Genomic DNA, 17,225 nt, shown 5'->3' with positions numbered 1-17,225 from the left:
ACCACAAAGGTGCTCTGGGCTCACATGGTAGACTACATAGGAAAAACAAAAAAAAGTGATGGAGTGTGGTGCAGTTTGGATATGGAACTAAATTAGGAAAGAGGGTAAAAATACTTCAAGATGTCCCACTGAGCTATTGGGAAAGATGTGCTATAGGAGGGAGAAAAAAAAAAAAAGACTCAGGTTTTATGAGTGTTTTGATGAGAATATCAGTGTATATTTCAAAGGTCAGAACTCGGATTGATCATTGCTATAGAGATTACAGATAAAACTAAACAGTCGTGCTTTCTCAAGAACTTGAGTATAGAGACAAAAAAGCAGATCACAACAAGTTTTATCCATAATTCAGAGGTAAGAAGACAAAAACAAACAATTGTATGTGAAGAAATAAAAACAAAAGAGTGTAATTAATTTGGAAGTTAGTGGGGGGCCAGCATTCAAGAAAAGAGAAAATCAAATGCTCTCAGGCCGATGAAAATTCAGGAAATAATGGTTAGAACATGTCACTAAGGTTACTGAATCTATAAATTCAGTAGGGTAGGATAACAAATTTAGCAGGGAAATGCAGCATAGAGATGGAGGACTTTCTCTTCTTGTTGTTGAAGAGTTGTCTGTGCAACCTTTGACAAGACCAGGTGGGAGAGTACGGATCTAGAACCTAGAAGGAGAAGGAGGCACGAAACAAATTGAGGAGGAATAAGTTTCAAAAAAACTCCTGATAGTTTATATCGTATGCCTGCCACATGTCCGTAGACTAAGATGAACCATTAGAATCCCTTTAGGGGTCAGAATCTCTGACATATTTAAGACTAAGCCTGATTTTCTCCCAGATTTCCATATAGCCACATTGATCTTGTCAGTTTTAGTCCTATAAAGATGCCAGGGCTTTTTCTTTCATTATACTAGGCTGTTTCTTTTTTCTTCAGTTTACAAAAACTGTTCTAAAAATATTGCAGGGACACCTGGGTGGCTCAGTGGTGAAGCCTCTGCCTTCGGCTCCAGTCATGGTCCGGGGGTCCTGGGATTGAGCCCCGCATCAGGGCTCTCTGCTGGGCAGAGAGCCTGCTCTCCCCCACCCCTGCCGGCCTGCCTCTCTGCCTACTTGTGATCTCTGTCTGTCAAATAAGTAAATAAAATCTTAAATAAATAAATAAATAAATAAATAAGATTGCAACATGTATCTGCTTGACTCTGAGTAGGAGTCAAATCTCTGAGTAAACCCATGGAGCCCAGTGCCTTTAAGACCCCCTGCTTCAGGAGCACTTAGGTTAAAGCTATTATTTTGCAAACATATAAATGTTTTAGTTCTGGTTATTGTTTGCTACTGAAACTCACTGAAGATTACTTTCTTCATTTAACTGACAAATAGCAAATTGGGCAAGTTGTTACCTGCATACAAGCACCCTTTAAAAAAAAATGAAGTATTTACTTGAAAAAGGTCAGAAAACCATCCTAAACTGTTATCTCATTTATGAAGTGGAGTTGGAACTATATGCGGTCTTCTGATATCATTTAGATCTAAATGATATCAGAGAAGACTGCACCCAGTCAGCACTTGAAATAGTCTAAAATAGTCCATAAATTTTACTTCTTTTATATATATATGTGTATGCATGTATGTATACACAAAACATTAATTTTACTTACTTTCTAAGGGATGTTTTCTAGGGACATCATGCTTTTTACGGATTATAGCTGAATACTTTCCCAGCAGTACTTCTGACTCTGATTGCTAAAAAAGTTCTGTGGAGTCAGCAGGTTTACGCAGTCTTACATAGCTAGACAAAGTCATTGGCACTAGCTGTCACAAATGTGGAAACTACCACAGCACTTTGGAAAAAGGTCAAAGTTCTGCCACCACTTACGAAAGATAATTGGTTACTTGATGTTGTTTACATCACTTGATAAATATTTGTGTAACATTGGTAATTTTAAATAAATCTTTATTTCCCTATCATAGTAAGTATAGAACACCAAGAAGGAAATTAAAGCTTCCTTTCTTTCCTCCTAAGAGACTGATGTTAAATTATACCATCAGTCAATTACACCCTATTCTTGAAAAGAACAACCCTTTGGTAGCTTATAAGACATGCCTTCAGATAAAATAAATTGAAATGATAATTATTTATTAAAATAGCCCAGATTTGACTTGATAGTTCATATTTTAAATAGTATATTTATATTACTTCTATAATACCATCTTACAGTGTTTCCAGGTATGAAAAAATGATTTGTAGAAATTGTATTATTTTTTTTTTAAGATTTTATTTATTTATTTGACAGAGAGAGATCACAAGTAGATGGAGAGGCAGGCAGAGAGAGAGAGAGGGAAGCAGGCTCCCTGCTGAGCAGAGAGCCCGATGCGGGACTCAATCCCAGGATCCTGAGATCATGACCTGAGCCGAAGGCAGCGGCTTAACCCACTGAGCCACCCAGGCGCCCCGAAATTGTATTATTTAATGACAATATATGAGAACATAAACATGAACATGAAACAGTATAAATTTTAAATTAGAGGTATAAAAATGAATTAAACACTACATACATTTTTTATTTGAACTGCGATAATAAAATTACTTAACATAGTGTTTCAAGAAATAGCAGGTATGTGTATATGATTTTCAGCCTCCCATCCAAGTTGTATCAATGTATCAGCATAATTTGGTACTCACGCTGAATGCACAACCTCTTATATTAAGTTCTCACATCAGTTTTTGGAGGCTAATTTCCTGGGTTTCAACAAGTCTTGTGCTGGGTTTTAATTGATGACTTGAGGCTGAAGCTCTTCTTTGACTGTCGGCACAACTGCCACTAATATCATAATTCAGTGTGGTTGGTGTGCACGTGCACACATGCACACGTGCACACTCACTTGCCTGCATAATGCACACATTTTTTTTGCATGTGAGGAAATGGCTTGTAACTTGTCCTAAACGGAACAAATTGTGGTAGTGAATGGGGAGGGTGAAGACTATTTCCGGTATGTTTCTGCATTTTAAGGAACTTTTAATGTCACTGCGGTGAGAATAAATTTTAAAATGACTAAATAGCAGGAAAGAAGTGCCAGAGAATTCTATGTGAGTTATCGCCACATGACTGGTTGAGACAAAAAATGCTATGAATGAAACAATTCAAGCAGCCTAGAGACGAATGATGTTAGAATTCTCCCTGCAAAGGGTGGATAGGATTTGTATGAGAATAATAGCTAAGATTTACTGAATGTTGCTAGCTATGTGCAAACACTGTTTGAAGTGCTCACATTTATTAATCTCTACAACTAGGAGGCTAAATATTCAATTAAACCATATTCAACTTATGTTGAGTTTGAAAAATGCTAATTTCATGTGGTTCAGCCTAATACTATTTTTTATCCCTATTTTACAGATAAACTGACATGATAAACTTGACAGTATAAAGACATTAAATAACCTGCCTCAGTTTGAGTGGTTTGCCCAGGACCCAACTGGGGATGAACCCCATAGGATCTAGTGTCATTCTTAAATATATCACTCTCTTTTGTTGGAAGAAGCCACTATGCTTGTTCAGGGTGAGGATAAGGGAATCTAAGTCATAGACTAAATTCTGCTACACATAATTCTCTTAGCACTTTATGAGATCCTTGAGAAATGGGACAATATTGGGTACACTGGTACCCTACCTACTCCACGCATAGGAGGATATCAAGGGCATTTTAATAATGACACCAAAGTTGCCCTCAGTGGTAATGAACAGTTTTCCTGCAATAGCGATGATCCAGTGTGTATGTAACTAGGTGGAAGACACCACTGTTCCAAACATCTGCTTTCAAATTAATGTAGCAAAATAGAAGTTCCAACCCAGCTGAAGTTCTTGCCACAGGAGAGACATCAGGTTGGAGTCCAGTCAGGACTGGGGATGGTAGACTGTGTGCTTAAGGTCAGGAACAGATCCTGATAGACATGTCAGCCAAGTGAGAGGACCTTAAATTATATTATTTTTTCATGTACATCATTATCGACGCCATACTTTGAATATAGTGAGAGATTTGCAAAATTGGCTAGATAGCCCAAATCCAACTTAAAAGCCAGGATAAAATTCTTTGTTCCTTTTAAAATTAGAGGAACTTGTGGCCACTTAAAGAGTGGCTGTACTATTTTCTAATACTTACAGTAGTCTTAGGACCGGAAGAAATGCATCCCTAATTTGACAGTTTCTGTATTTTTTCTCATTGTCTCTCATCAAACCATGCATTATGGAAACTACACAAGTTTGGAGTAAGAACTGATTTCTCTGTTACCTGCTACTAAACTGTCACATAACAATGACTCAGAACTCATTTCTAGATGGGGAAATCTAGAAATGAGACTTTCTCCAGAACTCATTTCTCCAGAACTCATTTCTCCAGAACTCATTTCTACCCCTGAAAAAAGCCAGAGATGGGTTAGATGACCCTACTTCTAACAGCTGATAATTCAATGTGTTCATTTCAATTTTTGTGTTTCAACTTGCCCATTTAAGAAAAATACCTCCTGATCAACAAATAAGGCAGAATGATTCCTGGCCTTTAGAAGAAAAGCATGACAGCACTGACAGTCTTTTTGATTTTAAATGCACACACCTTAGGGTTAGGGAGGCTTTCTGTCCTGCCAAGTACTTTCCATCACAGTTCCTTTTCAGTTCTATAAACATTTACTGAGTTTCTTTCATTAAGAACTAAAGTAAAATGTGTGCCTTAGGAGTTATATGATAAATAATTGCTATTGCATTAGTCCTGGAGATTCTTACAGTGCAAGAGTAGTAGTGCCCATGTTCTCGTGTTCTTTCCCTCATACAGGCTTGTGAAATTGGTAAATTATCCTAGGGTCAGTTTCAAAACCCTCATCAAATACCTTTACATTTAGAATAGCCGTAAGACTTCATCTACTTGTAACTCTGTCTTAATATTGAGCTTGTTTGTATTGGAAAGAAGACTTCTGGAGAGCTAATAAAAAGTTTTTCAAGGACCTGTGGTTGCAAAAATAATGGTCTCACATCATTTTAGCAGCTCCAGTGAGCCCAGTGAAAATGCATTGCAACAGCATGGAGTTTTGTAATAGCATTTTAGCTTGGTGCCCTGTTCTTCTCTAAGGAATTTCCTTATTCTCTGCATTAAGCAATAAGTAATCTATCCTGAAGATATGAAACTTAGTTTTACTTCTTCCAACTAAGTGCAGAGGTAACGGGGGGGGGGGGGTGGATAGTAAGAGCATGGTGTAAAAGAGGACTAGTCTAAGAGTCAGAGACCAGGATTTTCATGATGGTTCTGCGGCTCTTAGAGTGCCCGTGGGCCACCCACATAGTTCCTCAGAGCCTCAGAGAGCTCGCCTGGAAAGTGTGATAATGTTCGGTGTCCTTTCCCAATTCATCATTCTATGAATTGATGCTTCCTGGTGAGGGAAATGAACAGGTCACATTGTTCTGTAGTCATGGGTTTCTTTGGGTGCATTTTCTGTGAAATACTTTTCTTCCTCTTCCTCAAGCACAAAGATGGAGTTCCATTCTGGGCATTCTTCCTAAGGTACTTAACCGGAAATATCAAATCACCTTTGTTTGTACTGGTTACCATAGCTTTACAGACTTCCTCAGAGAGTGGAAGGCACGGACAGAAACTGGGAGAGCACCCATTACTCCCTCAATTAATAGGTAATGAAATTGACCCTGAGGGGTCTGGTGACTTTCTACTCAGTCCCACAGCATTTAAAACAAGGGAACAGGTTTCTAATATAGGGTTTTGTGGTTCCATCATTGGTACTTTTTCTACTTGTTTAGCCTCACTACATGGGGCATTGATAATTTGTAAAGAATTCCACAAAAGAATAATAAGACAACTTCCTTATTTCATCCTTTTATTCTAAAAGTGGTAACTTAATAATGTTAGACTATTGCAGCTTTTGGAAACATGTCCTTTTCAGTTACCACAAATATATTGAGTTAGGGATTGAGAAGGATTTTGAGGGAGAAAAAATATGGGAGCAGACATGGGTGGATGAAGAGGGAGAGAGAGAATCTTAAGCAGGCTCCACACCCGGCAAGGAGCCCTGCTCAGGGCTCCCTGACTACTCTGAAATCATGACCTGAACAAGAGTTGGATGCTTAATTGACTAAGCCACCCAGTTGCCCCAGGATTGAAGATTTTGAAGAGAAGTCAGATTTGTGTTTTTCATCGAGAAGCCTTTTTTTCCCCCCTTAATTTAACAAATGTTAAGTGATCATCCTCCGAAGTGTACAACTTCTGAGGAAAAATCAAAGCTTTCAATACTGCCAGATTTTTCTTCACTTTTCTGTTTTGTCTCCTCAGTCTGAGGGCAGAAGAGAAGTTAATGCTCAAGCTGATAGGAACTTTTTGGAAGAGGTTTAATAAAATTTGCTTAATAAATTGTGTTTAACTGTTGCAATATTACCAGAGAGTCACTGTAAACCTTGCCAACTGATGGCCTTAATTCACCAGCCATGTCTGCAGTATCACATACTGATTGCCTTTATAAAAGGTTGACTAAAAGAGGTTGCTATAATAATTTATTGAAAACATTTCTGTTGCAATTGTATGACAGGTTTGCAAGAGTTCTCTTGAATAAGGTCCTTGAGCTTGGTCCTTGCAGTGGCTCACCAAAAGTTCTAAATTCCCAGAAGCGCCCATATTTATTACAAAGAAATAACACAAACTTGTTTCCTTTTTGTAGCAAGTTGTACTGGAAGAAGGTACAATTGCCTATCAAAATTGGGTTAAAACAGGCACAGAAGTTTACAGACAGTTTTGGATCTTTGACGTGCAAAACCCAGAAGAAGTGGTTGCAAACAGCAGCAAAATCAAAGTCAAACAAAGGGGTCCTTACACATACAGGTGAGTCCCCACAAGTTAGTGGCATTCTTTCCTTGACCATTTGTATTTCTGAAAAGACTTTCACTTGCAAAATGACGTTTTCAGATGTACTTATTATTTTTTCCAGTAATATATATTGAAATATTTTATTCCTGCCTGTAGAAAATCTTAATCTAAGAGATTTGACGTTTGTATAACAACGTTAAAGGGATATCTAATTAACTAGGGATCATCCTGTCTTATGATGTCACCAAAATGAAGCCATTAGTGTCTGTTTAGATGCCTTAATAATGGGAAAACAATCAGTTATCTTTCAGAAAAAGTCAATAATTTCAGTCTTCCTAATAGCTAATAGGTTGAAGCGAACTTGCCTCCACATAAATTATACACTGAATGCAGTTGAAACTGGCAAAGAAGTAGGATTTCCCTCCCTCAGAACCACAGGCTCATTTGACTCATGTCTGCTAAAGTGAGTTCAGTGAAACTTTGATTGACAAGGTATAACATGGGTCAAAGCAGAAATTTCCTGGATTGAGATCTTAATTATGTATACTGCAATTTCATCGTCTCTGTGAAGATTCAGTAATTCCCTGAGAATCTCTGATCCAACATTACTACTTTTTTTGTTGTTTTTAAGTTACTTTGCTCTGGCAGAAGGACAAGGAAAGCAATATGCAGCAAAATCTAAGGCACATTTCTCCCTTTGACCTTACTAACTAACACTTTGCAAAACCTATGTACATTCTTATTTTTTTTTTTTTAAGATTTTATTTATTTATCAGAGAGAGGGGGGGGAGAGAGAGAGCCCAGGCAGACAGAATGGCAGGCAGAGGCAGAAGCAGGCTCCCTGCTGAGCAAGGAGCCCGATGTGGGACTCGATCCCAGGACGCTGGGATCATGACCTGAGCCGAAGGCAGCCGCTTAACCAACTGAGCCACCCAAGCGTCCCTACATTCTTATTTTTTAAACAAAGGAAGTGAGCAGTTATGTTCTCTTTCTAAATGTACATTCTAAACACAGGCGTCAGTGTAAAGACTTTTTCTCTTAGTGCCATCTACTGGTGTAATATTGTTAGTACAACTTAAGTAAGCTAGAATCTGGGTCACATAGGTTGCTATTGTTTCAGTTATTACACATATATAAGTCTTCCTAAAAATTAAAGTGCTTCAGTTTTGAATGTTAATAGCAGGTTGTCTAATTTTAAGATATAATTACATAAGAAAAAATAGTAGTTGACTAGTAATAGACTGTCCAGTTTGCCTTTCAGATTTGTATATTCTTGGTATGTCTACAGTACTCAAAGAAGAATAACTAATAAGACTTTGACAAAATTATGTTAAAAATAAATTATCTCTCCATCCCACTGTGAACTCTTTTGAAGAAATGTTATCCCTTAATTAATTTATTCATCCAAAAATTATTTATCCATAACTCACTAGGTGCCAGTCACTGTGCTTGGGGATATAAAACACTCCTAATTTCTACCCTACAGAAATTTACTTTTTTTGTTGTTTTGTTTTAAAGATTCTATTTATTTATTTATTTAGAGAGTAAGAGAGTGCACATGCATGTGCATGAGCAAGGACAGGAAGAGGGTGAGAGGAAGAGAGAATCTTGAGGGGACTTTGTGCTGAGCATGGAGCCCAACCTGGGACTAGATCCCACTACTCTGAGACCACGACACCAGCCGAAATCAAGAGTCCAGTGCCCAACCTACTGAGCCACCCAAGCGCCACCCAGCAATTTACATTTTTATTATACTTGAGTGAAATGTTGTGTCTTTTGGTTTTACATCTTTTTAGTCCCATGTGTTTTTAGTCTTTACCTCAGCTATCTGTTCATCTCCTTTATAGATATTCACATATATGGTAATGCAGTGACTGATGTGTAACTTATTTTGTCTCAGTAAATATCCTGTAGTTGCAAAAGATTTTTTTTTTATGATAATCAGCCTTCACCATGTTCCTAAAAAGTGGTTGGTACTCTTTACAGCCAGGAACTTAGAACTAATGAGTATTTAATATATGGCAGGAGTGGGGAGGAGAACTGGCCTGTAAAATGGAAATTTATTTCATTAGTTATCTTTCATTCTCATTAAAGTACTAGAAAATATAGAAATACCAGTGCTGGCCAGACTGTATACATTCAGCATTCTTTCTAATGTAAGAAAAGGGACTTACTATTCCCCTAAGGGAACCTTTCTGTGGTCTCCTACATACCCTCAGGATAAAGGCTGAATAATAGAGGATAGGATGCAGCCCTTTTATGCTTGAGATCTTACTTATTTTGATGGCTTTATTTCCCACTATTCTTACTCACTCTGCCATCCAACCAAATTCAACAATTTGCATTTCTAACAATATACAATGTGGCTTTTACCCGGTTTCTCCTCACTTAACTTCTGTCAGTCAGACCACTTACATGGAATTGCTACCAAATCATGTCTTAACCCTTACTCCTACGATGACCATCATAAACCTGGATTTGTATCTATTTCCCATGGATTCTGTGAAAACTCTTATAAACACCTATTACCTTTCCCATGTATGCAGATTTTAGGTCCCCTTCTCTATTTGCCCAAGATCGAGCATTGGCTTATTTATCGTTTTAAACAAATTGGTTAGCATAATTTTTGACATATTCTATATACTAAAAAGTTATTTGTTACCTGAATGGATGGCAGTGGAGACCTGCTCACTTGAGACATTTATTCTGAATTTTATTGATTTCTGTTTTGCAGAGTTCGTTATCTAGCCAAAGATAATATAACCCACGACTCCGAGAGCCACACAGTCTCTTTTGTCCAGCCCAAAGGTGCCATCTTCGAACCTTCACTTTCTGTTGGAACAGAGAATGACACTTTGACCGTTCTCAATCTGGCTGTAGCTGTGAGTAGACTAGACAAATAACAAAATTGTTTTGAAATACCCTAGAACCAACTATCATTAGTCTATCATCAGATAATATTCTTGTCATTTTTATAAAAATATATTCCTATGTCATTATTTGAATGGCGTGTAGGACATTTGGAACGAAGACAAAATCAGAACAACTGAATTAGAAGACCACTTAAAGTAGTATACCATTTAAAAAAAAAATAGGGTCTAACTTTAAATGTCTCCTTGTGACTGGCACTGAGGCAGAGAAATGTAATTATCTAGGGATTAGACAAACTACATTTTTTTTGTCCTGGCAAGACTGGGTAATAATTTTAAAGATCCAGTCAGATTTTTTCCCCCATTGAACGTAATTGTAGTATTGGATCCATCTATTTGTTAGGTACTAAATAGGTACTAAAATTGATGTCTCAAGCAGTAATTTCTTTTTTTTTTTTGTAGGCTGCACCCCATCTCTATCCAAATGCATTTGTTCAAGTGGTACTCAATTCACTTATCAAAAAGTCAAAATCTTCTATGTTTCAAAGAAGAACTGTGAGAGAGTTCTTGTGGGGCTATACAGATCCGTTCTTGAGTTTGGTTCCATATCCTATTTCTACGACAGTTGGTGTGTTTTATCCCGTGAGTGCTCAAATATGAATGTTGATTTTTTTATATGTTAATTGGATAAATATGATGGCATTGGTAATCTATAATTTTATAATTTAGTGTGTTTACATGATTTCTGATCTGAGAATAAATATCCTAATTTTTAACATCGCTGTCTCAGATGGCTTCAGCTTTCCTGGTTGGAAAACTTAATTCATCTAAATTTAACAATTAAATTTAAAATGAAGAAGCTGAGATTTAATTAGTTTCCCACTCTTGGAGAAATTCACAATTTGTCTAAAGTAGGTCATAAAATAGAAAATAAGGCTTTGAATTCTATTTTTGGTTTTGATTTCCCTTCTCAAAAAATCAAGTTTAATAATCATATTTTTATTTGTGTTAAATGGATTCATCTTATCATTCCTCCTTCAGACCTCTTACAGATTTGTGTTAATATAAATTTAAGTTTGCACGCAATGAGACGGATGAATCAGCAATGTCCTATTTTAATGTGCTTGTCATGAAATAACAGCAGATTTCAGAAGGAGCGAACCTGGCAATGCACTTACTTATAGCTTAAGGTTTTAAATTATAAACAGGACAAGCTAACTATCGAATTGGAATTTTGACTGTGGCTTATTTGGCACTATACATAGTATTAGGTAAATTCTCCAATTTGTTGTTGTTTAGTTTTAGTGTTCAGGATTGCAAGGCTATAGGTCAATAAATATGAATGTAGAAAGCCTTAAAAGGATCAGAGATTCAGCTAGTATCTTTTCTTTTTTTTAAAACTCAAAAACTCATAACTCTTTCCTTGGCTAATTCTGTTTTAATTTTGTAGGCCTAATTTTTAGTATCCACTTATTAAAGATCATAGCATTTAGAAAGAAAGAAAAGACCATGACATTTGGAATACCTCTAGAAGTCTGTCCTTGTTCTCATAGGTATTTTTTAATATCCCCTCACCTCAGTATAATAGTAGTGGTAAAATTACCTTACTGGCTTAGCTAGGACAAAGAGCACTACAATTTGGATCAGGTCAGCTTCTGCTACAGGTTTTCCTTCCTTTGTCTCAACCTCAAGCACTTATTTCTAGGTGCCTTTTATATGCAATCTTTTTAAAAGGTTTGAGACCAATAATGTTAAACCTTCATTGCATATGTATTTCCAGCCATGTAATCACAAACCACCAGAATCTGGAAAAACGCAAAAGCGAGTTACATATTTTAAAACTTGGAACATATGGCTTGTCCTAGAAGTGATTTCTTCTTGTACCTATCTTTTCAGTACAACAACACTGCAGATGGCGTGTATACGGTTTTCACTGGGAAAGACAACATAAGCCAAGTTGCCATAATTGACACTTACAAAGGTAAAAGGTGAGTAAGTATCCAGCGGAAGTGTATGCACGGGGAGGCAGGTGTGGTATTCGTTCAACAAGGCACAGGCACCAACTGTGGTCCAGACCTGCCTGTATCTCAGCCTTGGAAAGTTTGTTCTGCCTGGTATTAATCCTTTAGTTATGACAGCTGGTCACACCCATGTGTAGCTGCTGAAAATCAGCCCCAGTTGAGAATTTGGTTTACCCTCATGCACAGGTTCTCTTATGTAAAGAAATCCAAAGGGACTATTTCCATCTTTGCCGCAGGATGGGTCTACAGTTTGTGACTGCAAAGGAAGGGATGAAAATCAATACATAAACCAACAACTAGCAGCTAGAAAAACAGTGTGCTGGGTGTGTTGCACTTCTATGAAGCCTATCAAATAAAAATTGCTCATGTCACGGCATGACTGCCTGGGTCTATAAAGATGAAAACTTAATGAATTCATGCAAATGTTTTCATGACTTTTCCCTTCAAAAATTTCTTGAAATAATTTTCTGTATTGGCAAATCAGCATTTTTAAGCCTTTATTAGTGCAAAAACGGAATTAGTATTTCAAATGCAGTTCTAAAATGGGCATATTAAACTTGAAAATAAAGAACGTGCCTCCTTTGAAGGAGTAATAGAATGAGATAAATTCATATAGTCATGATTTGCTTTTTCCCCCCCTAGCTCCTGACTGTTCATCTGGAGTATACATAATTTATCCTATGTGTAAAAAATGGGAAGATTTTCAGTAAGTGTCAGGGAAGAGAGTCCTTTTCTAATCAAGGTTAATAAATTTGCTTTAGCTCAGTTATTTCCTGGTAAAGAATACAGTAGTCAGAATTGAAAGAGATGAAATGTTTTTATTAATATAAGTAACCACTGCCTCACACTGTCTATCTAAAAATTGCATACAGCCATTAAATATTCACTAAGGTAGTACATCTTTCTGTAGAAAAGTCTAGTGGAAGAAAAACACTTCTAAATGCTTATTTTGGGGGAAATAGCATCACTGTATATTGGGGAACATGAGCCTTTCTTGCCATTTCAATATTACAGAGACATTTTGAGGAGAGTTGCTAAGTGCTTCTAATCGGAGTGAGAATTCCACAGCATTTTGAGATTATGACAAGATCAATTTTACTGATCCTGGCAAGACTGAGCATGACTGTCCACTTATTCTGTTTAAAAAAAAAAAAAAAAAGCAACAGCTTTCCTTGACATGTCACTGGATGATACGTTAACAGTGGGAAAAAGGTTTTCCATCACCAAAAAGTGACTGAAGATACAGAGAAACTATTACTACTGTTGTTTGTAGTGCTTCCAGATACATACATACATATATATATATGTATACATACATACATATATATATATATATATGTATGTATGTATATCTTGCGTAGACACCGGGGTAGGAATTAGCTCCGTCCTACTTGAATGCCAGCTTCTGCACGCATTAAAAGGGAGAAAAGTATAAATTGATGATCTGCAGGTTTCCAGTCTCTTCTTTTTCTTCAACATCTGCTTTTCTTTCCTTCTCCTCACACCCCTCTTCTCCCTCAGACTGAGCTTACATCAGTTAACCACTTATTTTTCTCCTATTTATTTTGAACACTTAAAATACTACCAATTTGTCCATTTCTCCCAATGGGGTGAAAAAAAAAATTCTGCCCTAGGTAGAGGTCTAATTTTCAGATGTATTTCTCCATTTTCTTTCTTCAGAAATGTTCTCTAAATTGTTTTGAATTAACATTTGGCAATTTTTAATATATAATCTGGCCACTTAATGGATCCTTCAGACAAAACGTGGGCTCAGTGGTTTAGAACAATTCTTCAACTTGGCTTTTGTCACACATCTAATCTTTATTATTTTAGCAGAAGTACCAAATCATAATAGATAAAGTAATGTGAGAAACGTGCTGTAAAGAGAGAATGTTTGTTGATTTCCTTTCTTTTTATTCCTCAGGAATCTCTCCTATTGGCCAAGTTATTGTGACATGATTAATGGTACAGGTAAGGGCATTTGTTTCGTGGTAATACAATGAACCGCCTCCCTCTATCGCACAAATTCCACCCCTGTACCTACAGTGTTCTGAAAGTTAAGGATCTGCATTTACCTATCTTTAGAACCATGCAATTCAGTCTCTATTGTTACATAGGCTTAGTAAATGTCTGTCTAATGTGATGGGATTTTGGAGGATTATCTCTGAGGACTAGCCTTTCCTGCATGACTAGGGAAGCATTTGCTTTATAAAAGCTCAACTTCATGAGCCACCTTCCTGGCAAAGAAGTAAAGAGTTAAAAAATAATAATAATAAAACTTAGAGCAGAGTTACTATTCACATATTTTATAAGTAATGTACAGATAATTTAAAATTGCCAGAATTTTTAAAATAAAGATAATTACAAAAGGTAAAACATATTTCAAAATGGGATTTCAAGCTGAGTTAGAATCTGTGAAGTCTCAAGACAGCCATCTCTTTTGAATAAAGTGGTTGGTCAGAGTGCGGGGCGGGGGAGAACAAAAACTTAAGGTTAGAGGTGTACTCTCCATGAAAAACATGTGCAAAATGAACATTCTAAGTTAGAAGTGGGGAAAAGTAGTATGAACTTAGATTTTACAGCAGGGTTAGATCTGGCTGCTTACTCTCCTTGAAGAAAAGCGAAGGCAAAGTGCAGGTAGACCTATTAGTTAAAGAATTAAGGTTTTAAAAAGCAAATGGGAATCAAATACCATGAGGTAATTAAAACGTGAGATGAGGAGAGCTCCCAGCAATGCAGAAGCTGAGACAGAAGCATGAGGTTTCCAAAGTTGGTGAGGTTGTGCCTTGTAGGAAAAAATATAAAGATGAAGACAGTTAAATACAAAGTTATGTAAAGGGTACGGAATAAAAAGGAAACACAGGGAATATTTACTCTTCCAAAGGTACTGTTGGGTTTCACCCATCTGTTTAATTTTGTTGCCACTATCTTATAGAAAAAGAACAGCAAAACCTTGTTGAGTTTTCTTTGTACCAAATTTCAGGAAATCCCTAAGTAAAGCATTTCTGCAAATAAGTTGTCAAGTGTTCTAATGCTACTCACTTCCGTAATTACAGAAGCATAATACTTCAGACCTTAGATACAGAGAAATACATTGTACTGCTCCTGTATACTAAAGGATTCTTTATGGGTTTAAAAAAAAACAAGCAATTAAATTCTATCCAAAGGTAAGTTTTAAAAGGAGAGGTAAAGGATTCATTAATCACACACACAAAAATAAATATATGAGCATCAAGCATAAAGTTAAAGGTATCTAAGAAGAAAATAGAAGGAAAACAAACAGGATCAGAGGTAGATTGGACAGGGCAGGGGACTCTGATGTGATCTCTGAGAGAGATTCTTGGTTTATAGCACTGGAGAAAAGAGACTGACAAAACAGAAAAGGTTATGATTATTTAAAAGTGCCTCTTCTGCCTTCTCCAGTAAGTAAGAAGAGATATAAAATGAAAATATTGGTATACATCTGAACTTTAAAAAAAAGTCAGCATCTTGTAAGTTATTTCCCTGGTAATTAAGAAGAGTTGTGGCATAATCTTCAATGATGTTTCAGATGATGAGTCTTGGAGCTTTATACATTATTTTTTATATTAGTCACCATACAGTACATCGTTAGTTTTTGATGGAGTGTTCCATGATTCATTGTTTGCATATGACACCCAGTGCTCCTTGCTATACCAGCCCTCCTTAATACCCATTACCAGGATAACCCATCCCTCCATCCCCAATCTGAAGCCTTCTGTTTCCTGGAGCTTTTCCCTTTTCCTTTAATGGTCACAGTGTTGGGAAGGCAGTCGTAGACAATGTCCATTGAGTGACCTATCTGGAGAGTTCAAGCCATCCTTGAAGATCCAGTTCTCTCAATGCCGGAATCAAGTTCACTGAGATCTTCTATTATATTTCACTTATTACAAGAGTGTAAGTGAAATGTAACAAGATCACAAGGCTGAGGCATTTAACCAGAAAAAGAACCCAGAGTGCATAATTGAAGGAGGGGTCTTCCTGTTTTCAACAAACACATTCAGTGGTATGGCTCATTTTAGTGAAACTAACTGGAGAAGCAAATGCAGGAGTTATCCAGTTATTTCTTCATGTATCATGTGTGTGATAGGTATGTTTTCCAAGCGTGTGGGAGAAATTTTGGTTCGTGAATTTTAATAAATGATTTTAAAAAAAATATGAATCAGCCATTAGGACAGACTTGTGTATCACTCCCTAAAGAACAACATAAATCTAACAGAACTTCTAAGGGAACTTCATAGTAAGAAAAGTGCCACCTACTGATGGGGTGAGGGATTTCAAAAACAAACGCAATCACAATTTTAACATGTGATTTTGCCATTATTTTTGTAAACTTTCATTTTTAAGGAGTGGGAAGATTTAATATGAAATTAAATACCAAAGAGTATATATAGTATATAGACTTATTGAATAGGGTAACTGCTAAGCACATGTTGATATTAAGGAAAGAAATTAAGAAATGGGCTTAATGGAATTATGAATTGAAATGTGCTGTAAATATACACATTGTATTTTGTTAATTTTTGTATCAATTACATACTGAAATGATGGCATTTGAGATATGCTGGGTTAAATCAAATATACCTGTTTCTTTTTACTTGCCAAAAAAAATGTGGCTACTGAAGAATTTAAAAATTACATATACAGGTTGCCTTATATTTCTATTGATCATACTGGCATAGAGATCACAGGATTTTTCTAGAATACACGTTACATCTAATCCCTTTTCACTGGCTTGATTTTTAAACAGATGCAGCCTCATTTCCACCTTTTGTTGAGAAGACACGAGTACTGCGTTTCTTTTCCTCTGACATTTGCAGGTAATACAAAGACAACAATGCAGTTCTGGAAGTCAAAATGTTTTTCCCCAAGTGACAAAACACAGACCTCAAGCTCACACTTAATAATGATATTATCTGGGGGAAAAAAGTACACATAGGGAAATTTTTTCCTGCTTTATTCAGAATAAACAAATATTCATAATGTGCTTAATAACTTTCATAAAAATTGACAGTTCAGATGGATCATATACATTATACAAATTATTTTTTCTCAATTTTTAAGACCTATTTTTCCTTATTTATTTATTGACTACACTAGACTATATTCAATAACAGTCCTATCTAGAAGGTCATGCCCATCTTTCTAATGATGTCCAGAGAAGGGGATGCCATTAATACAGAACAATGGTCACTTGCTCTGCCTCTCCAGCCTCTTAAAATGGGTGGCTCCCAGCAGATATTACCAAAGCACTGGAACCTAGGCCAGCTGAGTCCTAGCCCTGTTCCTAAAGTCTAGATGATGGGAAAACATTTGAAATAGCTCAATATTTTCCTTACCTGTGACATTGAAGAGAGCAGTGTTTCTTTATGTAGGGTTATGTGGGGATTCGAATATGTATTGAGTCCCAGCACATTGTCTTGATGTTGGTGAGTACTCGGTACCTGAAGCAGTCACTTAGGAAATAATGAG

General features: G+C 36.5%; 1 protein-coding gene across 5 annotated transcripts in view; it reads left to right on the top strand.

Annotated features, from left to right (window-relative positions):
* The window catches only part of CD36 (CD36 molecule (CD36 blood group)), a 79,668-nt gene that overhangs the window by 54,431 nt on the left and 8,012 nt on the right, over window positions 1-17,225 (top strand). For all 5 annotated transcript variants that reach the window (XM_082692715.1, XM_082692717.1, XM_082692714.1 and 2 more), the window contains 6 exons: window positions 6,699-6,859; window positions 9,579-9,726; window positions 10,177-10,356; window positions 11,611-11,702; window positions 13,660-13,706; window positions 16,504-16,573. In XM_082692715.1, coding sequence (XP_082548841.1) covers window positions 6,699-6,859; window positions 9,579-9,726; window positions 10,177-10,356; window positions 11,611-11,702; window positions 13,660-13,706; window positions 16,504-16,573 — 698 coding nt within the window. The remainder of the gene's footprint in view (window positions 1-6,698; window positions 6,860-9,578; window positions 9,727-10,176; window positions 10,357-11,610; window positions 11,703-13,659; window positions 13,707-16,503; window positions 16,574-17,225) is intronic.

This window comes from Mustela nivalis (genome assembly GCF_964662115.1).
Source record: "Mustela nivalis genome assembly, chromosome: 12".
Classification (NCBI taxonomy): Eukaryota; Metazoa; Chordata; class Mammalia; order Carnivora; family Mustelidae; genus Mustela; species Mustela nivalis.
This window is presented reverse-complemented; position numbering and strand designations above follow the sequence as displayed.